At 62.6% G+C, this 25,682-nt stretch overlaps 4 protein-coding genes and 1 long non-coding RNA gene across 33 annotated transcripts; 2 read left to right on the top strand and 3 right to left on the bottom strand.

Annotated features, from left to right (window-relative positions):
- The first annotated feature begins 5,088 nt into the window (after window positions 1-5,088).
- CIAO3 (cytosolic iron-sulfur assembly component 3) lies at window positions 5,089-16,261 on the top strand. Its single transcript, XM_055241124.2, has 11 exons — window positions 5,089-5,230; window positions 6,404-6,499; window positions 8,832-8,975; window positions 9,769-9,901; window positions 11,216-11,350; window positions 11,740-11,858; window positions 12,640-12,769; window positions 13,689-13,761; window positions 14,316-14,453; window positions 15,024-15,181; window positions 15,369-16,261. Exons 1-11 carry the CDS (start codon window positions 5,165-5,167, stop codon window positions 15,605-15,607), a joined length of 1,431 nt encoding a protein of 476 aa, XP_055097099.1. The 5' UTR covers window positions 5,089-5,164; the 3' UTR covers window positions 15,608-16,261.
- A 51-nt stretch (window positions 16,262-16,312) lies between these two features.
- Window positions 16,313-18,975, bottom strand: HAGHL (hydroxyacylglutathione hydrolase like). 11 transcript variants are annotated; one of them, XM_063616981.1, is made up of 9 exons: window positions 18,886-18,975; window positions 18,412-18,614; window positions 17,993-18,057; window positions 17,789-17,906; window positions 17,598-17,706; window positions 17,416-17,516; window positions 17,125-17,223; window positions 16,944-17,023; window positions 16,313-16,740 (listed from the first exon to the last, which is right to left on the bottom strand). In XM_063616981.1, exons 2-9 carry the CDS (start codon window positions 18,514-18,516, stop codon window positions 16,572-16,574), a joined length of 846 nt encoding a protein of 281 aa, XP_063473051.1. In that variant the 5' UTR covers window positions 18,517-18,614; window positions 18,886-18,975; the 3' UTR covers window positions 16,313-16,571. The 11 variants fall into 11 exon arrangements, with proteins under 11 accessions (XP_063473051.1, XP_063473052.1, XP_055097104.1 ...); XM_063616982.1 differs by having other exon boundaries at window positions 17,152-17,226; XM_055241129.1 differs by having other exon boundaries at window positions 17,125-17,226.
- A 149-nt stretch (window positions 18,976-19,124) lies between these two features.
- LOC134732382 (uncharacterized) lies at window positions 19,125-20,464 on the bottom strand. Its single transcript, XR_010115490.1, has 3 exons — window positions 20,362-20,464; window positions 19,359-20,263; window positions 19,125-19,244 (listed from the first exon to the last, which is right to left on the bottom strand). It is a non-coding gene; the product is annotated as an uncharacterized lncRNA (long non-coding RNA).
- CCDC78 (coiled-coil domain containing 78) lies at window positions 19,169-23,448 on the top strand. 18 transcript variants are annotated; one of them, XM_063616975.1, is made up of 14 exons: window positions 19,170-19,682; window positions 19,905-20,024; window positions 20,110-20,196; window positions 20,412-20,579; window positions 20,699-20,755; window positions 20,847-20,935; window positions 21,024-21,102; window positions 21,207-21,332; window positions 21,504-21,691; window positions 21,808-21,907; window positions 22,096-22,175; window positions 22,870-22,936; window positions 23,009-23,109; window positions 23,242-23,448. In XM_063616975.1, the coding sequence occupies exons 1-14, from the start codon at window positions 19,170-19,172 to the stop codon at window positions 23,351-23,353; spliced, it is 1,887 nt and encodes a 628-aa protein (XP_063473045.1). In that variant the 3' UTR covers window positions 23,354-23,448. The 18 variants fall into 18 exon arrangements, with proteins under 18 accessions (XP_063473048.1, XP_063473045.1, XP_055097092.1 ...); XM_055241117.2 differs by having other exon boundaries at window positions 23,013-23,109; XM_055241119.2 differs by having other exon boundaries at window positions 23,013-23,085.
- Window positions 23,438-25,390, bottom strand: ANTKMT (adenine nucleotide translocase lysine methyltransferase). 2 transcript variants are annotated; one of them, XM_055241135.2, is made up of 5 exons: window positions 24,591-25,390; window positions 24,326-24,430; window positions 24,087-24,227; window positions 23,895-23,945; window positions 23,438-23,720 (listed from the first exon to the last, which is right to left on the bottom strand). In XM_055241135.2, the coding sequence occupies exons 1-5, from the start codon at window positions 25,338-25,340 to the stop codon at window positions 23,472-23,474; spliced, it is 1,296 nt and encodes a 431-aa protein (XP_055097110.2). In that variant the 5' UTR covers window positions 25,341-25,390; the 3' UTR covers window positions 23,438-23,471. The 2 variants fall into 2 exon arrangements, with proteins under 2 accessions (XP_055097110.2, XP_055097112.1); XM_055241137.2 differs by lacking the exon at window positions 23,895-23,945 and having other exon boundaries at window positions 24,591-24,879.
- Between the last annotated feature and the right edge of the window lie 292 nt (window positions 25,391-25,682).

The following is a 25,682-nucleotide window of genomic DNA, read 5'->3' on the forward strand; positions in this document are numbered from 1 at the left end:
AGCATCTCTTTGTCCCTCAACCCCTGAGGGTCCCACAAGAACCTGAAATGAGGGCTGCGGTGGCTGAAGGGCAGCCTCCCAAAAGATCCATCCAGGCCAGGCCCAGTGGCTCACGCTGTAATCCCAGCATTAGGGGGCCAAGGTGGAAGGATCACTTGAACCCAGTTCGAGACCAGCGTGGCCAACATGGTGAAACCCTGTCTTTTTTTTTTTTTTTTTTTTGAGACGGGGTCTCGCTCTGTTGCCCAGGCTGCAGTGCAGTGGCCCAGTCTCGGCTCACTGCAAGCTCCGCCTCCCAGGTTCACGCCATTCTCCTGCCCCAGCCTCCCGAGTAGCTGGGACTACAGGCGCCCGCCACCACGCCCGGCTAATTTTTTGTATTTTTAGTAGAGACGGGGTTTCACCGTGTTAGCCAGGATGGTCTCGATCTCCTGACCTCGTGATCCGCCCGCCTCAGCCTCCCAAAGTGCTGGGATTACAGGCGTGAGCCACTGCGCCCGACCCCGTCTTTAATAAAAATATAAAAATTCGCTAGGCCTGGTGATGGACTCCTATAGTACCAGCTGCTCAGGAGGCTGAGGCAGGAGAATCGCTTGAACCCGGCAGGCAGAGGCTGCAGTGAGCCAAGATCCTGCCACTGCACTCCAGTCTGGGCAACAAGACCGAAACTCTGTCTCAAAAAAAAATAATAATAAAGGCCGGGTGCGGTGGCTCACGCCTGTAATCCCAGCACTTTGGAAGGCTGAGGCGGGCGGATCACGAGGTCAGGAGATCGAGACCATCCTGGCGAACACGGTGAAACTCCGTTTCTACTGAAAATACAAAAATTAGCCGGGCGTGGTGGCGGGCGCCTGTAATCCCAGCTACTCGGGAGACTGAGGCAATTGCTTGAACCCGGGAGGCAGAGGTTGCAGTGAGCCAAGATGGTGCCGCTGCACTCCAGCCTGGGTGACAGAGTGAGACTCTGTCTTAAAAAATAATAATAATACTCATGCCTATAATCCCAGCACTTTGGGAGGCCAAGGCTGGCAGATCACGAGGTCAGGAGATCGAGACCATCTTGGCTAACACATGGTGAAACCCCGTCTCTACTAAAAATACAAAAAAATTAGCCACGTATGGTGGCGGGCGCCTGTAGTCCCAGCTACTCGGGAAGCTGAGGGAGGAGAATGGCGTGAACCCGGGAGGTGGGGCTTGCAGTGAGCTGAGATGGTGCCGCTGCACTCCAGCCTGGGTGACAGAGTGAGACTCCATCTCAAAATAATAATAATAACAACAGTAAAAATAGCCGGGCGTGGTGGCACACACCTGTAGTCCCAGCTACTTGGGAGGCTGAGGCCGGAGGATTCCTTGAACCCTGGAGGTGGAGGCTACAGTGAGCTGTGATCACGCCACCGCACTCCAGCCTGGGAAGAGAGCCAGACACTGTATCAAGAAAAAAAATATACTGGAGCAACGCAGCCACAGACCAAGGACACCTGGAGCCCCGGGAAGCTGGAGAAAGCAGGAAGGGTCCTCCCTGCAGCCTCCAGAGGGAGCATGGTGAATGACACTGTGACCCCAGATGTGTGGCCTCCACAGCTAGTAGGGGAAGCATCTCTGTTGCTTTCGCCCCGGTGTGTTGTCATTTGTTACGGGAACCTCGGGAGACAGGCACAGGATGATCCCTTCCGAGGGTGAAGCTCTGATACCAACCCAGGAGAGGGGACCAGGTGGCTCTGCCAGTATCATGACCCCGGACCAGCAAGACGATGCTGGCATGCAACCTCCCACACAACCACCGGGGGCGGCTGTAGGCAAAGGGGGGTCCTGTGGGTGCCCCCAGAGCAGATACCTCCACCAGGCATCCCTTCCAGCCCAGGGAAAGGGGGTGCCCACACACAGTCACAGCATCACAGCAACGTGGGGTCTGGCCGGCCTCGCCCTATGTCCCCAGCCGGCACTCGTGTCCTCCCGTGCCCTCCCTGGGTTCCCAGGCCCTGGCTCAGGGACTAGCACATGGGAAGTGCATGGTAAATACTCGCTAATGATGATGATGAAACGGTTTGCAAAATAGAGAGCAGAGACCCCAGAGGCACGAGGTTGGCAGTAGAGCCCAGGGGCTCCAGGGAAATGTCTGTGAGTTAATGAAGAACCCCACCCCAGCTCCACCCAGAGCAGCAAGAGGAAGCTCACCTAAAGACCCTTCCCCTAATCTCAACAGCCCTCCTCACTCTCACATTTTCTGTAAACCCACTCCACCGCATTTCAATGGCACTACGTTTCTTTTGTATTTTTTTCTTTTTTTTTTTTTTTTTTTGAGACGGAGTCTCACCCCGTTGCCCAGGCTGGAGTGCAGTGGTGCGGTCTCGGCTCACTGGAAGCTCTGCCTTCCAGGTTCACGCCATTCTCCTGCCTCAGCCTCCCGAGTAGCTGGGACTACAGGTGCCCGCCACTATGCCCGGATAATTTTTTTTTTTTTTTTTTGTATTTTTAGTAGAGAGGGGGTTTCACAGTGTTAGCCAGGATGGTCTCGATATCTTGACCTCGTGATCTGCTGGCCTCGGCCTCCCGAAGTGCTGGGATTACAGGCGTGAGCCATCGCACCTGGCTTTGTATTTTTTTTTTCTTTCTTCTTTTAGATGGAGTCTCGCTCGGTTGCCTAGGCTGGAGTACAATGGTGCGATCTCAGCTCACTGCAACCTCTGCCTCCTGGGTTCAAGCAATTCTCCTGTCTCAAACTCCCGAGTAGCTAGGACTACAGGCGCATGCCACCACACCTGGCTAATTTTTTTTTGTTTGTTTGAGACAGTGTCTTAACTCTGTTGCTCAGGCTAGAGTGCAATGGTGCGATCTCAGCTCACTGCAGCCTCCACCTCCCAGGCTCAAGCGATTCTCCTGCCTCACCCTCCTTAGTAGCTGGGATTCCAGGTGCACACCACCATGCTGTGCTAATTTTTGTACTTTTAGTAGAGATGGGGTTTCACCATGTTGGCCAGGGTGGTCTTGAACTCCTGACCTCAAATGATCCACCCGCCTCAGCCTCCCAATGTGCAGGGATTACAGGCGTGAGCCACTGCACCCAGCCTAATTTTTTTATTTTTAGTAGTGATGGGGTTTCACCATGTTGGCTGGGCTGGTCTCAAACTCCCAACCTCAGGTGATCCACCCACGTGGGCCTCCCAAAGCGCTGGTGAGCCACCGCACCCGGGCCCCTGTTCTATTTTTAATAGAACACATTTCAGGCACCTCATCTCGAAGCTCAGCCAGGTACTGCCAGGTAGCGGGATGGCTGGGACCTGGAAGCTCACCTGCCCCAGGTGCTGGGGAAAGCTCCTCCCTGCAGCAGCAGAAGAAAGTCCTGTCTGGCGGAGAAGCAGCTGCAGGTGATGGAGGAGGCCACACAGGCTGGTGGCCCAAACCCCACAGGCAGGTGCAGGCAGGTGCAGGAGTGCCCAGGCCGCATCCAGGTGGGGACATGTGGTCGGAATCAGGGCCTAGAGCCCCGGGGAGGGTGCGGCACAGGCTGGGGCCTAGGATGTTGCCACCGTGAGATCTCCACGGGCTGAGCCTGCTTGGGCAGGAAAGATGCCAGCCGCGATCCAGGAGTTTCCTGAAAAGTCCCCATAAAAGTGGCCGTTAGACATGTAACTGGACATATGATGCGATCCGGGGCCAGGCGCAGTGGCTCACGCCTGTAATCCCAGCGCTTTGGGAGGCTGAGGTGGGTGGATCACTAGGTAAGGAGTTCAAGACCAGCCTGGCCAACATGGTGAAACCCAGTCTCTACTTAAAACTACAAAAATTAGGCCGGGCGCCGTGGCTCACGCTTGTAATCCCAGCACTTTGGGAGGCCGAGGCGGGCGGATCACGAGGTCAGGAGATCGAGACCACGGTGAAACCCCGTCTCTACAAAAAATACAAAAAAATTAGCCGGGCGTGGTGGCGGGCACCTGTAGTCCCAGCTACTCGGAGAGGCTGAGGCAGGAGAATGGCGTGAACCCAGCAGGCGGAGCTTGCAGTGAGCCGAGATCGCGCCACTGCACTCCAGCCTGGGTGACAGAGCGAGACTCCGTCTCAAAAAAAAAAAAAAAAAAAAAAAAACTACAAAAATTAGCCGGATGCAGTGGTAGGTGCCTGTAATACCAGCTACTCGGGAAGCTGAGGCAGGAGAATTGCTTGAACCCAGGTGGCAGAGGTTGCAGTGAGCCGAGATCGCGCCACTGCACTCCAGCCTGGGCAACAGAGTGAGACTCTGTCTCAAAAAAGAAAAAAAAAAGTGAGTCAGGGCCGGGCGTGGTGGCTCACGCCTGTAATCCCAGCACTTTGGGAGGCTGAGGCGGGCAGATTACGAGGTCAGGAGTTCGAAACCATCCTGGCCAACATGGTGAAACCCCGTCTCTACTGAAAACACAAAAAATTAGCTGGGCGTCGTGGTGGGCGCCTGTACTCTCAGCTACTCGGGAGGCTGAGGCAGAAGAATCGCTTGAACTCAGGAGGTGGAGCTTGCAGTGAGCCGAGATCGCGCCATTGCACTCCAGCCTGGGCGACAGAGCGAGACTCCGTCTCAAAAAAAGAAAAAAACAAAAAGCGAGTCGGCCCACAGGGTCCTGTTTCAGGGTCTCCCAGGGGCATGGACTTTTGCAGACTGGTCTCCAAGATAACAGAAAAGGGGGCTGGAGGCCCTGGGAGCGGCTCCCCAGGAAGGGGAGGCCTCGTGCCCATCCCTGCTTTCTTCCCTGCCTGAATTCCCCAACACAAGCTGAGCGCCTCCTGTGTGCCAGGCGCGTTCCAGGTTCTTGGGTTGCATCCGGGAGCACCTGGTCCGCAGGTACGCAGCGGATGACGAAATGGATGACGAAATGGACGGAGCCAGATCCCCTCCGCTTCCTTGTGAAGGCGGAGAGACTGCGGGTCCGGAGCTGCGGCGCTGGCCCGACCGACCCCTGCGCCCCCTGCACCCCAACCCCAGGCCTGGGGCGCGCGGGAGGGGGACGAAGTGGTAGTTCCCGGGTTCCCGCGGGGTGGGCGGAGAGCCGCCGCGCCCGGACTCGTCAGCAGAGGGCGCAGGCCCCGGGGCGAGGTGCGCATGCGCCCTGGGGGCGCTTTCCGGCAGCGTGGCGGAACCAGCGACTTCGTTTCGCGCCGTTTAGCGACACCTGCGCGCGGCGGCAGTGCGGCCGTCATGGCGTCGCCCTTCAGCGGGGCGCTGCAGCTGACGGACCTGGATGACTTCATCGGGCCGTCTCAGGTGGGCCGGCCTGGGCGGGCGGGGGCGAGGCTGCGCTCGGTGCCCTCTCGCGCGGAGGGAAATTGCTCTGCGCCCCACTTCCTCCCCTGAGGAATGAGATCCGAATCCCGGGAGCCCGGTCTGGGCCGTCGGGGACTCTATCGACCTGGGCGCGGGGCCTCAGACACTGCAGCCCGCTTCTTACCAACAGGGAAACTGAGGCCAGGGAGGGCGGCGCCCCCTAGGCCGCTCCTGTGCCCCATGGTGTCTGGGGCGGGCTGTGTGGGAGGGTCCAGTGGTCGTGGGCTCGCGCTGGCCTGCCCAACCCAGAGGAGGCAGCGGAGGCGGCTCCCACCCATCCCTAACCCTAACCCGACCCCTGGGTCGCAGCTGCAGGGCGGCGGGGCCCGGGCCGGGGCCTCCTCCCCTGCGCAGGACGCCTTGTCAGGCCTCAGGACCCCCAAGCCACAGCCTTTGCATCTATATAAACGGGTGCAGTGGGGACCCCACCTCAGTTGAGGGCGGTGGGGGCGGCCCGCTAGACGCCCCGCAGGGGCTCCTCAGTAGAGCTGTCCTTGACGTCGCCCTGGTGGGCCGCACAGCTACCCTTGAACCCGGGAGGCTGCAGGCGCCCTTATCTGGGTGCGCCTGCCTGTCCATGTCCAACAGCCACGCGGGGCCAGAGCTGAGCAGGGCGAGGCGGGCTGCTGGGAGCGCTTCCGGCAGGGATGAGCTGGGAAGCGGCTTTCTGGGTTGACAGGGTTCTCAAGAAGAAGGGAGAGAAATCCACTTGTTTCCCGGGCACTGAGCAGGAGGTGGTCTCCAAACAGATCCAAGCACACGTCCTCTCGATGGGCAGTGTAACTCTGGTCTCTGTGGTGGTCACGCCCCCTGTTCACGTGAAGGGTGAAGGTCAGTGTTGGTGGTGTCTCCGCAGGTGGGTAGTTTGCAGGCGCCGTTAGCACTGGCCTTCATGCACACGGGACCTTCAGTGCCGCAGGATGTTGGGAACCCGTGCCCTGGGAGAGAGCAGTGGGGCAGGAAGAAGACGATGGGACCAGCCTTAGTCCCTGAGTGTATGGCTCCCGGCAGAGCCTTCAGGCCGTGTGGCTGGGCAGCCATCCTTGAGGCCTGGCCTCCCAGGGAACCTCCGGCCACTCACAGGGCCTGACTTGGGGTCTATTCCTGATCTAGGAGTGCATCAAGCCTGTCAAAGTGGAAAAAAGGGCGGGAAGTGGCGTGGCCAAGATTCGCATTGAAGATGACGGGAGCTACTTCCAAGTTAACCAAGTAAGGCACAGGAGGCTGCTCCACCATCTCTCCTGCCCGGCTGATCCGAAACACTTTTCTCCGCTTCCTCCCGGCATGGAGCGGTGACCCTGGGATGCTCCACCTCTCACCAGTCCTTTCCCACTGGTCGAATTCACCTGCCACCTGGGAGGCTGGGGGTCAGGGTGCCTGGGGCAGGTGAATGAGCAGCACCCAGGCCAAACAGCTTGATCTGCTCAGCAGAGGGGCTCTTTGCAGAGATGGTGGATCCTGTCTGCCTGTTCCCCCTAGTTCTAACCATGTAAGATTTTCTAATTCAGACCCCTCCTTTTTTTTTTTTTTCTTTTTTTTTTGATATGGAGTCTCGCCCTATGGCCCAGGCTGGAGTGCAGTGGCGCGATCTCGGCTCACTGCAAGCTCCGCCTCCCGTGTTCACGCCATTCTCCTGCCTCAGCCTCCCGAGTAGCTAGGACTACAGGCGCCCGCCACCACGCCCAGCTAATGTTTTTTGTATTTTTAGTAGAGACGGGGTTTCACCGTGTTAGCCAGGATGGTCTCGATCTCCTGACCTCGTGATCCACCCGCCTCGGCCTCCCAAAGTGCTGGGATTATAGGCATGAGCCACCAGGCCCGGCCCAGACCCCTCATTCTTAAAGAATAGTACTTCCTCTGTAAGTGATAAGATCCTGATGAAACTGTTAAAATTCAGGGCAGGCGTGGTGGCTCACACCTGTAATCCCACCACTGTGGGAGCCCAGGGTAGGGCGTGGGGGGTGGCGGATCACCTGAGGTCAGGAGTTCGAGACCAGCCTGGCCAACATGGTGAAACCCCATCTCTACTAAAAATACAAAAATTAGTCGGGCGTTGTGGCACGTGCCTGTAATCCCAGGTACTCAAGAGGCTGAGGCAGGAGAATCACTTGAACCTGGGAGATAGGGACTGCAGTGAACCGAGATTGCTCCACTGCACTCCAGCCTGACAGACAGAGACTCCATCTCAAAAAAATAAAAAACTGGGCCAGGTGCGGTGGCTCACGCCTGTAATCCCAGCACTTTGGGAGGCCGAGGCGGGTGGATCATGAGGTCAGGAGATCGAGACCATCCTGGCTAACATGGTGAAACCCCATCTCTACTAAAAATACAAAAAAAAAATTAGCCGGGCGTGGTAGCAGGCGCCTGTAGTCCCAGCTACCTGGGAGGCTGAGGCAGGAGAATGGCGTGAGCCCGGAAGGCAGAGTTTGCAGTGAGCTGAGATCACACCACTGCACTCCAGCCTGGGTGACTGGGCGAGACTCCATCTCAAAAAAAAAAAAAAAAAAAAAGAAACTGTTAAAATTCACCTGTCTGCCATTTGGACTCTAAAAAACATCTGCCTGATCTCATGAACTGCTGCACCAAGAGACGATTTCCAGCCCAGCACTGGGCGCCCGGCCCACAAACGAAGGGAACCCCTGGAATGTGCTGGGGTGCTGGTGAGTGCGGCTGTCGGCGCAGTGGCAGTTGGTTTGGAGGAGCTTGTCAGCCTCTGCCCAGCACCCTGTGGCAGGAAAGGCTTTGTGCCTTGAGGCAGAACCAACGTAGGAATACAAGGCGAGCTCAGATTGTGACTTTGCATGACACACAGGCCTAGCAGAGAGCTGGGCTGCGAGGGGTTCCTACCCAGTTCCCACCCAGTCGCCTTGCTCCTCTGGCTGCATTCCCGGCCACTGCAGCACCCCTGGCCCTGCTCAAACCATTCTTGCCTCTGCAGGAGGAGTTGGGGGAGCTCGAGCTGGGTGCATTTTGCATCTAAGAAAAGTTGCTAAGGGATGTCCTGGAGGCCCCCAACTGGAACACCTTGTTCATGCATCTGTTTGGCGAGTCTGACGATTGTTTCTGCCCCGCCCACCGGAGGCCAGGCTCCCAGGCTTCCTCCCTCTGCTCCCCTCTTTCTGTCCCTTCTTCCTTTCCTCCTTTGTCCTCAGCTTTCCCGCCTCCTCCTTTCAGAGCCCACCTTCGGCATTTTCCTGACCCAGAGCCCCATGAGTGTGCACCGGGGCCAGCACCCCATCCAGGACCCCATGAGTGAGTGGGGTGGCTGCTGCTTTGCTGAGATACCAGTGGCAAGCCTTATTCCTGTGATTCTGATGCACTAACCAAGTTGTACCAAAAAGTAGACTTTGATGGCATTATGAAACTCTAGAACATGTGTGTGCATTTTTGTAATACATATCTAATTTTTACAAATTAAGGGGCACACAAGCCCAGCCAGCAGCCATGTTGGTTGTCGGTTATGAGCTGGACTCCACTATCCTCTGGCTCCATGTCCTCGTGCAGAGGGGGCCCCTGTGCACCGGGTTCTTCTCCTTTATAGGATGGCGGGACCCGGAGGCTGGAGAAGGCCAAGGTCTCGCTAAACGACTGCCTGGCATGCAGCGGCTGCATCACCTCCGCAGAGACCGTGCTTATCACCCAGCAGAGCCACGAGGAGCTGAAGAAGGTTCTAGATGCTAATAAGGTAAGCGGTGGGCAGCCTGGGGACTCTGCTTTAACCTGAAATCCACCCCAGCAGCTGACAACGCATTTTGCCAAGGGCAGCTCGTGTGGTGCCGCCGTCCTGCCTGCGGGTGGCACCTGCCTTTTTGAGGCTTGGAATCTCGGTGATTACTTGTCAGTTGGTTCCAGTGGTGAACGTGTCAGGCCCCGAACTTCAGGTTCTAAATATACATCAAAATGACACCCTTGCTGGGCGCGGTGGCTCACGCCTGTCATCCCAGCACTTTGGGAGGCTGAGCCGGGTGGATCACCTGAGGTCAGGCGTTCGAGACCACCGTGGCCAACATGGTGAAACCCCGTCTCTACTAAAAATACAAGAATTAGCCAGGTGTGGTGGCACGTGCCTGTAATCCCAGCTACTAGAGAGGCTGAGGCAGGAGAATCGCTTGAACCCAGGAGACAGAGGTTGCAGTGCGCCGAGATCGCTCCATTACACTCCAGCCTGGTGATAGAGCGAGACTCCATCAAAAAAAAAAAAAGATACCCTTGGCCGGGCACGGTGGTTCACGCCTGTAATCCCACCTACCCAGGAGGCTGAACCCAGGAGGCGGAGGTTGCATGCAGTGAGCTCTGATCGCGCCACTGCCCTCCAGCCTGGGCAACAGAGTGAGACTCTGTGTAAAAAAAAAAAAAAAGACTCTTGATGGAGCTGGCATGCCCTCTCCACAGCTGACAGCGTCTCACCGTGCAGCTCTGGCCACCAGGAATCAGCATAAGGCCGGCAGAGTCAGCAGCGTCTTCCCCTTGCTTTGCAGATGGCGGCACCCAGTCAGCAGAGGCTGGTTGTAGTTTCCGTCTCACCACAGTCTAGAGCGTCGCTGGCTGCACGGTTTCAGCTGAATCCTACAGACACTGCCAGGAAATTAACCTCATTCTTTAAAAAAATAGGTAGGCATTGAACCTGGGGTAACACTGCTGCTCCAAATCAAGGGGGCGTCTGAGTGAGCCCAGGCTCCTCGCGCCTCTGAGTCACTGACACGCCACCCAGCCCTGAACTTCAGTGCCACAGAAACTTTATTCCCTCGGTGACCTCGGCCTGAAGTTTTGATTTGACGTTTGAGAGCAGCGCCTTCTCACAGAAAACGTCTGCATTCTGACTGTGCACTCTCTCCAAGCTGGGGCTGACCACCTCCTCGTACTTTTTAGCTGATAATATTAAGGCACTCTCTCCAGGCTCTGTCGGGTTCAGCTACGGTCAGCTTCGGCTGATTTTGGTTATGTGCCTGGAGCTGGGCTTGGGGAGGATCTAGGTGTCTTGAGAGCCCCAGCTAACTAGGCTGCAGTGCCCGGTGTCTCATTGGGAATGAAGGGGCTGGACCTCATGGTTACTGTGCGCCTTTCACGGGTAACCGCCATGTCCAGTCCCTTCGTTCCCAGTGAGGCAGGGCTGTGCGCCTTGTACCCGGCAGACTGCCTGTCATCCAGCTGTGTCCTGGGCCCCTCACACTGGAAACCTGTTGACACTGGCAGGCGCCCCATGGCTCCTGTGTGACCCACGTCCGGTTGGTGCCTGAGCAGTGCTCTGGCACTGGGAGCCTGACCGGGTGTCCCAGGGAAAACCCGGCCTGGGGCAGCCCATGGTTCTGCAGGTGGAAGGTGTGGATCTCGTCCCCCTAGAATAGGAAGCAAGTTCAAAGACTTTTACCTACAGATCACGGGCAACGGGGGCACAGTGAGTCCGAGGGCAGTCCTCCAACCACGGGTTACGCGAGGGTGGAATGACAAGTCAGGCAGAGAGAGCAGCAGACGCCTCTGCTGCGTCCAGGGCGTGCCCAGGCAGGTTTACTGAGCAGTTCCAATGGCTGCGCTTGGAGCTGGCTGGCATGTTCCAGGAGTCCTGCTGCGTGTGAGGGGTGGCCACTGTGGCAGGTCTGCACGGTCAGGGTCCGAGGGGCCAGTCCAGCAGGCCGCATCCAGCTGTGCCCTAGGGAGGGTCACCGGGAGCAGCGCACATGGCAATTCCCTGGACCAGCCGCGCTGAGGAGCTGGGAGGGTGGAGGACTGAGCTGCTGAGTGGCTGCCCTGCGTTCACAGGGGATGCCAAGGCAACGTGGCTTTAGGAGGTCCCCACGCTGGGGCCGGGGCTTTGGCAAGCAGGTGCGACACAGGTGCCCTGGCAGCACCACGGTGGTCCACACACTGGCGTGTGCTCATGTGGGTGTCCCGCGTGGGGTTAACCAGGCACCCACCTTCACCTTCCAGGGGTGCACTTCGTCTTCGACACCGCCTTCTCAAGGCACTTCAGCCTCCTGGAGAGCCAGCGAGAGTTTGTGCAGCGATTCCGACGCCAGGCCGACTGCAGACAGGCCCTGCCCCTGCTGGCCTCCGCCTGCCCAGGTGCGCTCATGGTGCGGGGGGTGTGAGAGTCAAGTTCAAGTGAAGTTGAAACGTGACATGATATGGACACGGATGACAAGGCGGGGGGATGGGGGGTGGAGACGCAAGCCGGTTTTGCAGGACGGGTTAGAAATGTTGGCACATATGGCCTTTTTTGGAGAAGGGGCTGCCCTCTCTTGGGAGCCACGCACAGTCACCTCAGGTCCCTAGGCAGTGTCGCCTGCACGCCGAGCTCCGCGTGGTGGTGGGGAGAACAGGAACGAGCACTTGTTAATGTCATCATGATCTCCTGTATGAGCGGGCCCGCCCCCAGAATGTCGTGCTGCTGCCTGTGGGTGCGGGGGCCGCTATGCGCCCCCGCCAGCCCCGTGTGCCCCCTGTCACCTCAGGCTGGATCTGCTATGCCGAGAAGACCCACGGCAGCTTCATCCTCCCCCACATCAGCACCGCCCGATCCCCGCAGCAGGTCATGGGCTCCCTGGTCAAGGACTTCTTCGCCCAGCAGCAGGTAACGGCGTTGGGCCAGCCCCAGGCTCAGGCTGGGGAGCGGCCAGAAGTGACTATGCTGGCCTCTTGACGTGAGGCTGCAGGAAACAGAGTCCTCGCCATGGTTTGCAGCCTTCCCGAGCACACCTCCACCCTTGCTCCCTCCTGGTTTAGGCCCTTCGTCTTGTGCTGGGCAGCAGAGGGCTTCGTTCTGATCCAAAGGTGCTCACTGCTCACCCAGAGGCAGCCAGGCCTGAGGCTGAGGGAGCAGGAGGCCCTGGGCAGTCCGGGCCTGGAGCCCACCCCGCCGGCCACCAGGTCCATGAGGGTGCCCAGCACCACCCCCACCTGAGGCCCAGCGGGATTGAAGCCTGACGACACTCAGCTAGCAGGGGGGCGGGAGAGGGCGAGGGCAGCCCTGGTGTGCCCTGCAGCACCTCCTGCCTGACTAGACGCGGATTTTCACCCGGGGCTGGGGCTGGTTGGTTCCCCCGTGACATCCCTTTCCCTGGCTGGTGTGCAGTGAGGGCCCGAGCCGTGGGAAGGCCACTTCTCCTCCGTTGGACTTGGCTGTTAGGGAGCGCAGGCACGCTGGGAACGGGTCAGTGTCATTTTCTGTCACAGCCAGGGCCCGTCTTGTCCAGGGACACATCCGCAGAGCTGGCAGGAGGCTTACTGGGAAATGGAGTGCGGCTCACTGTCCCTCGGGGTCCGGCCTGGCTGCAGGATGGCTGAGTTCCAGGTCATGTCTCGGCCACCTTACTGCTGGGACTGGGGAGACAAGTGTTTGTTTCTCCTTGTAGCGCTTGACCCCTGACAAGATCTACCACGTCACGGTGATGCCCTGCTATGACAAAAAGCTGGAAGCCTCCAGACCTGACTTTTTCAACCAGGAGCACCAGACACGGGATGTGGACTGTGTCCTCACAACAGGTGCGGTCACGCCGTGCGGCCCTGAGCCCTCGAGCCTCCTGATCTGCTTCCTGAGCCCCAGGCACAGGTGGCCACTGCCCAGGATCCTGCCTGCAGGGGCCCTGGCTGGAGTCTGGGGGCTCGCGTGCGTGCGCGTACCTTCGTCTCTCCTCTTGGAGCCAGGTGGGCCCATTTGCAGCTGGCCTGTCTTGGGGACCTGTAGCCAGGTGGCCCTCAGTCATACCTCCTTGTTGGTTCTGAAATGAGTCTTTGGAGGTATGCAGAGATTCTCGAGTGCAGCCTCTTCAGCTCCCATGAGTCACCCCATTCCTGAGTCGAGCAGCCCCACAGTCTCCCAAATGTAAGGCAGAAAAGCAAACTGCGGCCGGGCATGGTCGCTCACGCCTGTAATTCCAGCACTTTGGGAGGCAGAGGCGGGCGGATCACGAGGTCAGGAGTTCAAGACCAGCCTGGCCGAGATGGTGAAACCCCATGTCTACTAAAAATACGCAAATTCGCCGGGAGTAGTGGTGGTGCTCCTGTAATCCCGGCTACTCGGGAGGCTGAGGCAGGAGAATCACTTGATCCCAGGGGACAGAGGTTGTAGTGAGCCGAGATTGTACCATTGCACTCCAGCCTGGGCGGCAGAGTGAGACTCTGTCTCAAAAAAAAAAGCAGACTGCCTAAGAGGATGGACAGATGGACACTGGGTGAGCAAAGTGGCCTCGCCGCCGGCGCACCTCCCTGGGCAGGACCAGGCAGCCTCCAGAGGGACTTCAGGAGTGACCGGGCCTGGCCTCCCCACCACGGGCTAGGGTGGACATTTGGGGCCTTCTGGGGCCAAAGTGCAGACTGCTGGGGATGCAGGTGGCTTGGATGTTCTCTGACTTTGTTGCTGGGATCTCAGCTAAAGAGTGTCTGCGCTGTGGCTTCTTTGCAGGAGAAGTTTTGAGGTTGCTGGAGGAAGAGGGCGTCTCCCTCCCCGACCTGGAACCAGCCCCTCTGGACAGCCTGTACGTATGTCTGCCACCAAGAACTGTTATTTTAGCTTCTAACGCTGCCTCTGGGGATAGCATCCCCCTGCTCTGGGCTTGCCTCCCCACAGCCCATCTTGGCATCCACAGAAGTGGCTGAATAGGCAGGCGCAGTAGCTCATACCTGTCACCTCAGCACTTTGGGAAGCTGAGGTGGGCGGATCACCTGAGGTCAGGAGTTTGAGAACAGCCCGGCCAACATGGTGAAACCTCACCTCTACTAAAAATACAAAATTTAGCCAGGCATGGTGGTGGGCACCTGTAATCCCAGCTACTTGGGAGGTTGAGACATGAGAATTGCCTGAACCCAGGAGGCGGAGCTTGCAGTGAGCCGAGACTGCGCCACTGCACTCCAGCCTGGGCGACAGAGCAAGACTCCGTCTCAAAAAGAAAAAAAAAAAGCTGTTCCTCTGTGCCTGTGACTTGTCTCCCACTTGGAAACGCAAACGCTCATGTGTGAGGGACAGAGGCCCTGCTCGGGAGGTTGACAGGCAGCAGACCCAGCTGTGCTGAGGCCCCTCCCTCCTTGCCAGGTACAGCGGTGCCTCTGCAGAGGAGCCCACCAGCCATCGGGGAGGGGGCTCGGGGGGCTACCTGGAGCACGTGTTCCGGCACGCGGCCCGAGAGCTCTTTGGAATCCATGTGGCTGAGGTTACCTACAAACCCCTGAGGTCAGTGGGATGGGCCAGATTTCTGGGCGGAGCGGCCACACGGCCCCCAGCCTTCCGCGGGCTGCTGCCTGCCTCCCCCCGGAGTCCTCCCACAGAGGTGGGCTGGGTGGAGGGCGGCCTGCAGGGTTTGGAGGGAACCCTGGGGCCAGACAGGGCCCTCCTGGCGGGCCCAGGGTGTGAAGGCACCTAAGCACTCCAGGCCTCAGTCGGCCCATCGTGGGGGATGGTGACCCTGAGCCCGAGAGGCCAGCTTGGGCAAGGGTGGTGGGTGCCTGGCGCAGGCATGCGACCACATCGCAGGAGGGAGGGCCAGGGCCTCACGGACATCCCTGGGGAGGGAGGCCTGTTTTACAGGCAGGGAGCCCAAGGCTGGAGGTGAGGTCCCCTGCTGGACTCGTGGAAGTGAGCTTTCCGCCCTCTCTCTGTTTTTGTCCTTCCCCCTGCCCAGGAGAGGGAGAGAGCCCTGGGAACTGCACGGTCATCCCCTGAAGCCCAGCAGGCCTCCCCTTCCAGGCAGGCAGGAGCTTGGTGGGTGTGCCACGTAGACAAACCCCACCTGTGCCCCCCCAGGAACAAGGACTTCCAGGAGGTGACACTGGAGAAGGAGGGCCAAGTGCTGCTGCACTTCGCGATGGTGTACGGCTTCCGCAACATCCAGAACCTGGTGCAGAGGCTCAAGCGCGGGCGCTGCCCTTACCACTACGTGGAGGTCATGGCCTGCCCCTCAGGTAGCTCCCGCAAGGGACAGGACACGAGGGCCCCTTCTGGGAGCAGAGCTGTGGGCCGCCATCCACCAGGCTGGGAGTGGGAGGAAGTGGGGCACAGAGGGGGCCCGCCCACCTCCCTGCTCCCGGGTGGTCAGGAGGCTTGGCTGGGGCGCAGGTTGTGACCCGTGTCCCGTTTGCTCTCCCATAGGCTGCCTGAACGGCGGGGGCCAGCTCCAGGCCCCAGACAGGCCCAGCAGAGAGCTCCTCCAGCACGTGGAGAGACTGTACGGCATGGTCCGGGCTGAGGCGCCCGAGGACGCGCCTGGGATTCAGGAGCTGTACACACACTGGCTGCAGGGCACGGACTCGGAGTGTGCGGGCCGCTTGCTGCATACGCAGTACCACGCCGTGGAGAAGGCCAGCACTGGCCTGGGCATCCGGTGGTAGGGGCTGCAGGACCAGGACTCCCAGGAGGCCGTGTCCATGTGTGACAGCAGAACCACATGCCCCAAGACCCCAGGGCTTCCCCCAAAATTCTGGGTGAGCTGCAGGGTGTGCTGGGACCCGAGTAGGAACTAGGACTGGCCAGGACCCGCGGCCACCTCATCACCTCCAGTTGGATGCCTCTGGGTTCCCGCTGGCTCTGCCCAGGTGGGCTGGGGTGGCCCAGGCAACAGAAGGTTCCCTGAGGTCCCAGAGTCTGTTCTGTTGGCCCTGGGCCGAGGCCCACAGGTGCTGCCCTTGCTGTTGCTGGTCGGGCACCCAAATGTGTGAGGGGCTTCGGCCTGTCCCGGGGTTGCCTGAGGCAGAGCAAGACGGGTTCTCACCCCTGACTTCTGGAGGCTTCCCTCGAAGCTCTGTGCAAAAGGTGGCAGACAGAGCTGGACCTGCGGGGGTGGTCCCGCCACAACCCTGCGTGTGGACCCTGGCAGGAGGGGGTGCCGGGCCCCTGGAAAGCAGGGGTTACTGTTACGACGCTGCGGTCCAGGGCAAGCCAAGTACGAAGCAGCAGCCATCACTGGCTGCGTCATCCCCCAGCCAGGTCCCCACCAGGCCTGCCTGTCTCCTAGCGTTTGTCTAATAAATGCACCCCTCCTAAAACACGCCTATGAAAATAGCTCCTCTCCTGGCACATCTGCCAACACTGAGAACGGCCTTTCGAAGCTTTATTCATAGTTCGGAGGCCCCGTGTGCCCCAATTCGCAGACACCCAGGTCTCGGCGTCCACACGGGCCCCACTGAGTGGTCCTGTGTGTCCACCCAGGAAGCACCAGCTTGCCCACCTCCCGAGGCTAGGCAGATGGCTGGCCAGGGCCTCGAAGAAGGTTCCAAAGGTGGCCCTCGCGTGGGTCCAGCTGGCCGAGGTCACGTGGAGGGACGCAGGCCCCAGCCCTGTGAGGGTCTGGGTGGCTCACTCGTGTGGGGCTGCACTTAGGAGCCCCCACTGCAGCGCAAGGAGGGCCCGCGCCTGTGGCTGCCGCAGCTCGCCCACCTGTTCGAAGCGCGCCCGCTCCTTGCAGAGCGCCTCCAGGACGTCGGCGGGGACCGCCTTGCCCGTGAACTTGCGCACCGGCTCCTCTCTGCAGGGAGGGGTGCAGTGAGGCGCAGGGCCCACTGCCCACGCGGGAGGATGGCGCCGAGGGGGGGGCGGGCAGGCAGGCACGCACCTAATGAGCAGCCTCCCCCAAGCCAGAGATGCTCACTCAGCCCAACACGCGGTCCCCAGATACCTTCCTAAGGGTCCACGTAATGGTGGAGGCCCCGGGACAACAGCAATACTCACGCCACCCGCAGGAAGGGGTTGTAGAGGCGCTCCTCGCCCAGAGTCGACGGCACTGTGGGCACGTCATCCTCATCCCTCTTCTGGAGTGACCACAGGCCCTGGTCACCATTGGGCCTTGTCTGAGAGCCCCCCCCAAAGTCTGTCCCCCCCCCTTCTTGACGCGGCGGGAAAGGGGCCCTGCCTTAGCCCAGGCCAGCTTGGCTCTCACGTGGTCGTTGCAGGGCTCCACTTTCTGCGCAAACTCCAGGTTGCTGAGCGTGTGCTCGTGGCCGCAGAACACCTTCTGGAGAAAGAGCGCTCGGTGAGCGCGCACGCGGCCACGAAGCGGGGAAAGTGCTCGCGCCGGTGGCCTGGCCTCCCCTGCCCGGTCTGCCCTCAGGTGGGCATTCACTCTGCACCCCTGGCACAGTGAGGGTGCGGAGCGTGGGGGCTGTGCCCACGGGAGAGGAGGGGAGGGCCCAGGCCCGCTCACCGTCTCGGGGGGCAGGGTACCCAGCTCGGCCAGACTCTGGTACATCTGCTGGGCGCTGCCCTCCAGGCACGAGCCGCAGCCGGCCACCGACAGTGCGTCGCCTGGCGGGGGAGGGCGGGTCAGAGCAGATGGGGCGGGGCCGGCGGGAGGCCGGGTGGGGGCGCGCTCCGCGCTGCGGGTACCCGAGAACAGGGCGGGTGGGTCCGGGCAATCGTCCTCCCACAGGAAGTAGCTCATGTGGCCGGAGGTGTGGCCGGGCGTCAGGAGGCAACGCACGTGGATGGCCCCGAACTGCGGTGGAGGAGCAGGCAGACCTGTGAGGGCAGGCGGACCCGGGGCGCCCTCCCCGCCCCTCCCGGGAGCGCGCGCTCACCCGCAGCTCCTCGCCGTGCGCCAGCCTGCGCGTCAGCGAGAAGATGCGCTCGTCCGCGCCCAGCACCGCCAGCCCGGGACGCAGCCGCGCCAGCTCCGGGTTTCCCCGCGCGTGGTCCCTGCGGGCGGGCGGGCGGGGGCCGGGTTAGGTCGGGGTGGGACAGGGCGGCGTCCTGGTGCCTCCCCCCGCCCCGCCGGTGCTCACCAGTGATGGTGGGTGGTCAGCACAGCGGTCAGAGACACCCCCTCCCGGCCCACGATCTCCAGCAGCTGAAAGGGACGGGAGTGACGATAACAGACGGTCCCCGTGGCCCACTCCCTCCATATCGGGGCGCCAGATCCGCCGCGCTCACTGCCCCAGGCCGGCCAGAGCCCCGGGGAGCGCCGGGGAGCGGGGACCCGGCGGGCGGTGACTGCGCCCAGCGCGTGCAGGGACGGCCAGGCAGCAGCGAAAGGGCGGAGGCCAGAGGCGCCGTAACTTCAGGGAGTCCCGAGATAATCAAGGAACCCCAGCCGCCAATGACTTCCAGAGAGCAGAGCACGTGGGGGCTCGCTCCTGCCAGGGGGGTCGGGGAGGCTGTAGGGGGCACGGCCGGGTCCCTGCCGCCCGCGGCCTGCCCTCACCCTCTTGGGCACGGCCACGTCCACGGCCACCGCCTCGCGCGTGAGCTCCTCGATGACCAGGTACATGTAGTTGTCCTCGAGCACGGGGATGACCTTGACCTTCATGGTCACGGAGCTCGGCCACCCGTGCCTGCTCCAAAACAGGCCCCCCAGCCCACGGTGCCCCTTCAGGGCGGGGCCCGCTCTCCACACCCTAGGAAGGGCTGTGCGAAGCGGGCTCGGTCAACACGCTGGGGACCAAAGGAGAAGCCCGGCTCCCCAGGAACTCCCCGGCACTCGCGTGGAATTCCACGCACCAGGCTCCAGCAGGAGCGGAACCCGGCCGGTCCCCAACCCGCCCCGGCTCCGCCCCCAGTCCGAGCCCCAGTCCCCAAAGGCCACGCCTTCCTCCCAGGCCCCGCCCCTCGGCCCCCCGCCCTGCCGCCGCAAGACCCCTGACCTCGGGCAGCAGCGTTCCCCCGCCGCCCGCCTCACCCGCACGGCTGCGCTGAGGGCCCGAAGGACAGACAGACGGAGGCGGGGCCTCGGCCGCCGGTCACGGGGTCCGGACTGAGCGCGGCGCTGGGCTTGGGAGCCGCCAACCGCCCCCCTCCGCGGACGCGCCCCGCCCCCGCCCCCGCCCCCGCCCGGCCCGGATCCTGCGCGCGATGAGACCACAAGGCCCGCCGGCGGTGCGCGTGCCCGGCGCTGTCACCTCCTCCAGGAGGCCCTCCCGACGCCCCGGCTGAGCCAGTCGTTTCCGAGTTCTCCGGCCCCTGATGGGGACGTCCGCTCCCCCCTTCTCAGGCCTGAGGTGCAGAGATATACCTCCCCGTCCCGGGGCTTGGCCAGCACTGCTAGGGACACAGAAGGTATACAGCGAGTGTAGCTCAGGGCATCCTGCGGGCGGGCTGCCGCTCCGTTCCGCGTGCTTGTCCGCCGCGCCCAGGCTGGGCGCTTTCACGCACCTGGTTCCATCTGCACAGGGTATGTGCAGGGGGCGCTGGGCCGCATTCCCCAAATGGGGAAACGGAGGCACGGAGAGGAAGAGCTGTTCTCCCTCCTCCGCAACCACCGGTCTGGCCGGCCCCTGTGGGCGGTGCCCTGGGAGTCACCTGGGACCAACAGAGGCCTTGGCAACGCACGCAGCAGTGCTTGTGGCAGCAGCAGCCATAGGGAGGCCAGGCGTGGAAGCGGCACCAGACTCGGAGCTGGCCAGGGTCCCCTCGCCTATGGAGCACTTAGCCACCACAGGCCCCAGGCCTGGACCTCCCCCTTGGCGGGTGGAGAATGTGAGTCCTCTGGGACTCGCCGCTCCTGCCACGTGGTTGAAGTCTGCCCGTTCCCCCAGAGGCCAGGAGGGTGCAGGTTCCTGCACCCTGGGTCTAATTTCAGCCAGGAGAGGGACTTTTGCAGCTCAGCCAGGCAGGGAGGAGGGGCTGATGAGTGCATGAGAGTGGGGCCACAGCCCAGCCTGGGACCCAACTGGGGAATGGGTGGCGGTGCCTCCCCAGGTTGTGCTGCGAGCCAAGGACTGGCTGCCAGGAGCTCCTGGGGGCACCGCAGTGTGGGCCACCAGCTTGGAAGCAGAGGTCCCACCAGATCTAGCGCTCAATAAGGAGCAGCAGCTGCAGGTGGGTCTGGGGCCCCAGGGTGCTTTGAGGAGGGAGGGTGCCAGCAGGGCCCAACAGAGTCCACCTCTCACCTGGCCACCCACAGATCTCCAAGGAGCTGGTCGACATTCAGATCACAACCCACCACCTACAGGAGCAGCACGAGGCTGAAATCTTCCAGCTGAAGAGTGAGGTGAGCAGCCATGTGAACCAGCCTCAGTGCACGGGGGACAGGGGGGTGCAGGCCCAGGACACGTGCCCTGCATGGGTGTGCACACGCAGGTGGCACCTGTGGGTCTCGGCCTGCCCCATGAGTGCTGCGTGCCCCTGAGTGTGCACCGGGTGAATGTTCACCTACCCCAGGTGGCCTGCAGGCAGGTGCACCCGCTCATGCCAGTTGTCCCACAGATCCTTCGGCTGGAGAGCCGGGTGCTGGACCTGGAGCTGCATGGAGATCGCACCAGCCAGGGCTGTGCAGTCCCAGTGGAGTCTGACCCCAGGCACCCCCGGGCACCAGCCCAAGAGCTCAGACACAAAGCCCAGGTGCCTGGACACTCTGATGACCGCAGATTCCAGGTCACCATGAGCACATGGAGGGCCTGGCTGGGAGAGGCCAGAGGGAAGCCTCAGCAGGGGCCTCAGCGAGATTGGGGCTCACCCACCTCTTAGCCATCCCTGCCCTCCCTTCCATTCAGGTGCAGCCCAAGAACGCCATGAACCCCAAGAATGAACAGCAGAGGCTGGGGAGTGGCGTGAGTGTACAGCCACCTAGCTCAGGGGAGAGGGCAGCACCAGAGACCCCAAGCCTAGGGTCTCATCCAACCAGCCCTGTGTGCCCCACAGCTGCTGGGGGGCCAGAAGCAGCTGCAGGGAGAAGTGAAGTGGGCACTGGAGCATCAGGAGGCCCGGCAGCAGGCACTGGAGACACGTGTGTGAGTGGCCATCTCACCTGGGGCCCCATCCCGGAGCAGAGAGAACCCCTCATCGTGGGCCTGCTGAGCCTCACCCCCGTGTCTTCAGGGCAGCCCTGGGCCGGCAGCTGCAGGGAGCCCGAGAGGAGGCCAGGGCAGCCAGGCAGCGACTGGCCACACAGGCTGTGGTGAGGCCCTGCCCTGCCTGCTTGGAGACCTGGAGGGTGGGGGCCCCACAAGCTCAGCCGGGGTCCACTCTCAGGGCACAGGTTGAGGGCTGCTTCCACCCCAGGTGCTGTGCAGCTGCCGAGGCCAGCTCCGCCAGGCAGAGGCTGAGAACGCCCGGCTGCAGCTGCAGCTAAAGAAACTAAAGGACGAGTACGTCCTGCGGCTGCAGCACTGTGCCCGGGAGGCAGTGGTGAGCCATGCAGGAGCACCCTGAGGCCTAGGGAGCCCAAGCCTGGCCTGAGTGTGCTGGATAGATTCAGGGAGACCCCAGGACCCCCGCACTGCTCAGCCTGCTGGGGTGGGGGGATGGTTGGAAAAGATGGGGGGTGGGCCCCATGCGGACCCAGCCCGCCACCTCCAGGAGCATGCAGACGGTGCAGGCCAGGCGCCAGCCACCACGGCCCTCCGGACATTCCTGGAGGCGACTCTGGAGGACATCCGGGCAGCGCACCGCAGCCGTGAGCAGCAGCTGGCCCGGGCTGCCCGCACCTACCACAAGAGGCTGGTGGATCTGAGCCGCAGGCATGAGGAGCTGCTGGTTGCCTACAGGTGGGCCCCGCTAGGATGGGAGGTGTCGGGCATCTGTGGGTCTCTAAGCCTCTGTGCCTCAAAGGCTTGGTGTACAGCAGGAGTGGCCCCAAACAGACACTGGCCTACCCTGACAGGTCACCTGGGAACCCCCAAGCTATTTTTGACACAGCCAGCTTGGACCTGGAACCACTGCCCGTGCCCCTCGTCACTGACTTCAGCCATCGGGAGGACCAGGTGAGGCTAGAGACCCCCAGAAGCTCCAGGCCCAGGAGTCCCCCCACCCACCCATTGCCCCACACCGGCCTTGGCCCCAGAACTTGCCTCAGGCCTCATCCTGGGCTCAGCAGAGACCTCAGCCCCGGGCCTCTGAGGGGCCTGCCTTGTTCAGCCAACTGAAGCGTCCCCACCACAAACCTCTGTAGCACGGCGGGCCTGGGGCACCACTCTCATCCCCAAAGAAGGGACCTGGTGGAGCCTCCCAGGGGGGAACGTCAGAGCCACAGTGAGTGCCCTCATGGGTGTGGGGGAGGCCTGTGGGGGATGGGCAAAGAGCACAACACCTGCACCCTGGGGTCCCCAGTTGCTCCACCAAGCCCCCGCCAGACAGGGTCTGGTCACAGCAACGCACTCAGTGGCACATCCCCACCCTGGGGTCACTCCGTGGGTCCCGGGGACACTGATAATCACAGGAAAGAGAAGAGGGGCTGCTGCAGGTGGAGCTGGCCTTGAACACTGAGGATCAGGGAGAGCACACCTGAGGGAGGTTTCTGCTGAGACCTGGAGGACTCGAGGGGTGGGAGCAGGGTGCCTGGTGACCCGGCCAGCCCTTGCCTCTGGGCCTCCATGTTCCCAGCTGTACAATGGGCAGGGCTCCCCAGGGACCATTTCCCAGGGTTTAGGGCACACCCATGTGGGGGTGGCATCCCTGTTGATGCTGGGGTCACTGTCTGGGCTGGCCTTGTGGTTTAGCCCTCCCCGAGCAGCCAGCAGAGCCCCTGGGCCCGGGCTGGCCCCACACACGGATGGCTCCAAGGCCTGGGGGGGGCCACAAGAGCACGGGGAAGCCCATGCCTCCCTCACTCACTCCCAGGTGTCCCCTCCCGGCTCTGGGAACCTGACTCAGCACGGTCACAGGTCTGTCCCTGTGTCACCACGCCAGCTCTCAAAAGCACTCCTCCTTTCCTCTCTCCTCACAGGGGCCTGGACGCTGCATCCTGGGCCCAGATCCACCAGAAGCTCCGGGACTTCTCCCGCAGCACCCAGGTAGGAGGCAAGGGCTGGCCCAGGCTCCTCCTCATGCCATGCGCCAGCTCATGGCTTACACCCCCATGCCAGGCAGAGCTGGAACGGGAGCGGGCACAGCTGCTGGTCCGGGCCACGATGGCTGAAGAGCAACTTTCTGAGCTACAGGAGTACGTGGACAAGCACCTGGGCAGGTGGGCAGAGGGAGCTGGGTGTGACCCCAGGGCCTTGGTCTGGCTGGAATGGAGGATGATGGCTGCCTCAGGTGCTAGAAGCAGACCTGTCCACAGCTGGGCAGGTCACTTAAGCATGGTCCCTCTGAGCAGGTACAAGCACGAAATCCTGAGGCTGAGGAAGCTAGCAGGTGCAGGGGACCCCTGGAAAGTGGGGGCTGTGCCTCCAGCCAAGCCCCAGCATCCAAGGACCGGCAGCCACTAGGCTGTCTCCCAAGGAGCAGAGCAGAGCCCGTCACGGCAAGCACGGAGCCCTCCCACCCAGCCCCCCATGAAACATGAGTCAGGATAGAACCCACAGAGTCTTTATCGTGTCTGAACACTCAGCTGGCCTGAGAAACTGGGCCCTCCGGGACGGAGGCAGAACTAGGTCTGGGGGCAGCCTGGATGGGTATCCGCGAGGAGACGGCCTCCCCAGCCTGCCCACCCTCAGGAACATCATAGGCCCATACTCGGTCCAGGCCCTCGCCAACCACGGCCACAGGCTGCCAGGTGGGGAGGGGGAAGCGCCCAGACACCACGCGGGCTCCGGCAGGCAGCTCTGCCCGCAGCTTGTCCTCCAGCAGCGAGAGCTGAGGGAGAGAACAGCAGAGTAGAGGGGGCGGGGGCGGGGCCGGTAGAAAACAGCCGCGCCCACCCCCCCATCCCCAAGCCTAGCACCCACCAGGCGGGCCCACGCCTCAGAGCAGCAAACACCCTGGGGTGTGGCTGGGGCTTCCCAGCGGGGCTGGCAACCCCGGACCTACCACGCTAGGGGCCAGGAACACAGACACGTTGCGGCAGTCCCTCAGGCTCACCTGCCGGAAGACAAGTCGCCCCAGCCGGGGAGAGGCCGGTGGGCACCGGGTCATGGCAGCTTCCGAGTCCCGGCCCCCAGCCCTCGCAGGTGTCAACCGCACCTTGGGCTGTCAGCGGGTGGCCAGGGATCCCCAGGTTACCTTCCAGAGATCCTTGCGGCGATAGCAGACGCTGCCGGCACAGCCAGCCCTCCAGGCGTGCAGCCGCGCCAGCGCCACCAGCCAGGGGTTCAGCTCGTAGCCCACGGCCGGGCGGAGGCCGCACCTGTGGGCCGCCAGCACCTGTGGGCACCGAGAGTGTGGGAACCAGGATGGGGGCAGGGGCGCCTGCCGGCAGGTGGGCGGTGTGGGGCGGCGAAGACCCAGACGCGGGCACTTACGATCCTGCCGTCGCCAGAGCCCAGATCCACCGTTTTTCCGGGGCGGCCTCGCAGCAGCGACAACACGTGCTCCACCTGCCCCGCGCTCGCGCCGACGTAGGGCACCTGGACCGGGAGGCGGCGAGAGTCCACTGGCCGTTCCCGCCCCGCCCGCAGCCCGGCCCGAACTACCCGACGGGGGACGGAGCTCACCCCGGCCCCGCCCAGACCTTGAGACCCTGAGCGGCAGCCGAGCTCCCCTACCCGGCCTGGCCCCGCCCCGCACCTGCAGCCGCAGCGGCACGCGCCGGAAGCCGGGCTGGAGCAGCAGCGCCCACACCATGTAGGCTGCCAAGCCCGAGCCGGCCGCCGCCTGCAGCAGCTCCAGCGCGCCCAGCTGCCGCTCGCGCAGCTCCGTCAGCGCCTCGGCCGGGTCGTCCTGCTCCATGGCTGCGGGACGCGCGGCTCGTCCGCCCAAGGTCCTTCCCGGCTCGGGTCCGCGGCCCTCGCAGCCTGGACTGGGGCTGGCAGTGTGCCCTCTCCCTCCTGCCGGGAGCCGCCGCGCGACACCGGAAGTGGCCGGCAGAGCTCGCGCGGTCGGTCCGTTGCGCTGTGCGCTCCGCCCAGCCCGGCTCTGCCCTCCCGCGGGTTCCAGCGAGCTGCAACCTCGCGGGCTCTGCCCCGCCGTGTCCGGCTCCAAGCCTGCGAGGGTCGGCTCCGTTGGTCCGCTCTGCGGACCGCTGTTTGCGGCCTGTGCTGGCTGCTGGCGACCCGCGGAAGGGGACAGGCAGGCCCTGCCCTGGGGGAGCCCACGTCCCGGCGGGAGTCGGGATACACCCGGCGATCTCACGGGCTGCAGCCCCAGGAAAACGGGGCTGCGCGTCTTTGTCGTGGAAGGAAAGGAAGCCTGCCTTGGAGAGGGGCGGTCCTGGCCCCAGAACCAGCCGGGGGCTCGCGTGGGGCGGCTGGAGCCCAGGGAGCCGGTGGGAAAGCGGCTCCCCGGGATGAGACAGCGTCCAGGCGCCAGCACCCCCATGACTCTGCCTCGGGGAGACTGGTGGGGGCGCTCCGCTGACTCGGACACCCAGCGCCAGCCAGACCCCGGGAGGACATCCTTCCCGTTCCCTCCTACAGCCTGAGCGATGAGCCCCAGTGGGCGGTGAAGGGATGGGGGGCTGGGGTCTGAGGGAGAAGTGCATGGAGGAGGGGCTGACACGGAGGAGAGCTTGAGCAGGCCCAAGAAGACAGATGCTGGCTCTCAGGCGAGTGTGGTGGGAGGAAAGCCGGATGTCACAGGCGGGGGCCTCTGGCGCCTGCCCAGCTGCAGGGAAGGCAGACAGCCCCGGGAGTGGGGAGATCACCTTCCTTCTCCAGAAAA

The sequence above is a fragment of the Symphalangus syndactylus genome, chromosome 14, assembly GCF_028878055.3.
Source record: "Symphalangus syndactylus isolate Jambi chromosome 14, NHGRI_mSymSyn1-v2.1_pri, whole genome shotgun sequence".
Taxonomy (NCBI): Eukaryota; Metazoa; Chordata; class Mammalia; order Primates; family Hylobatidae; genus Symphalangus; species Symphalangus syndactylus.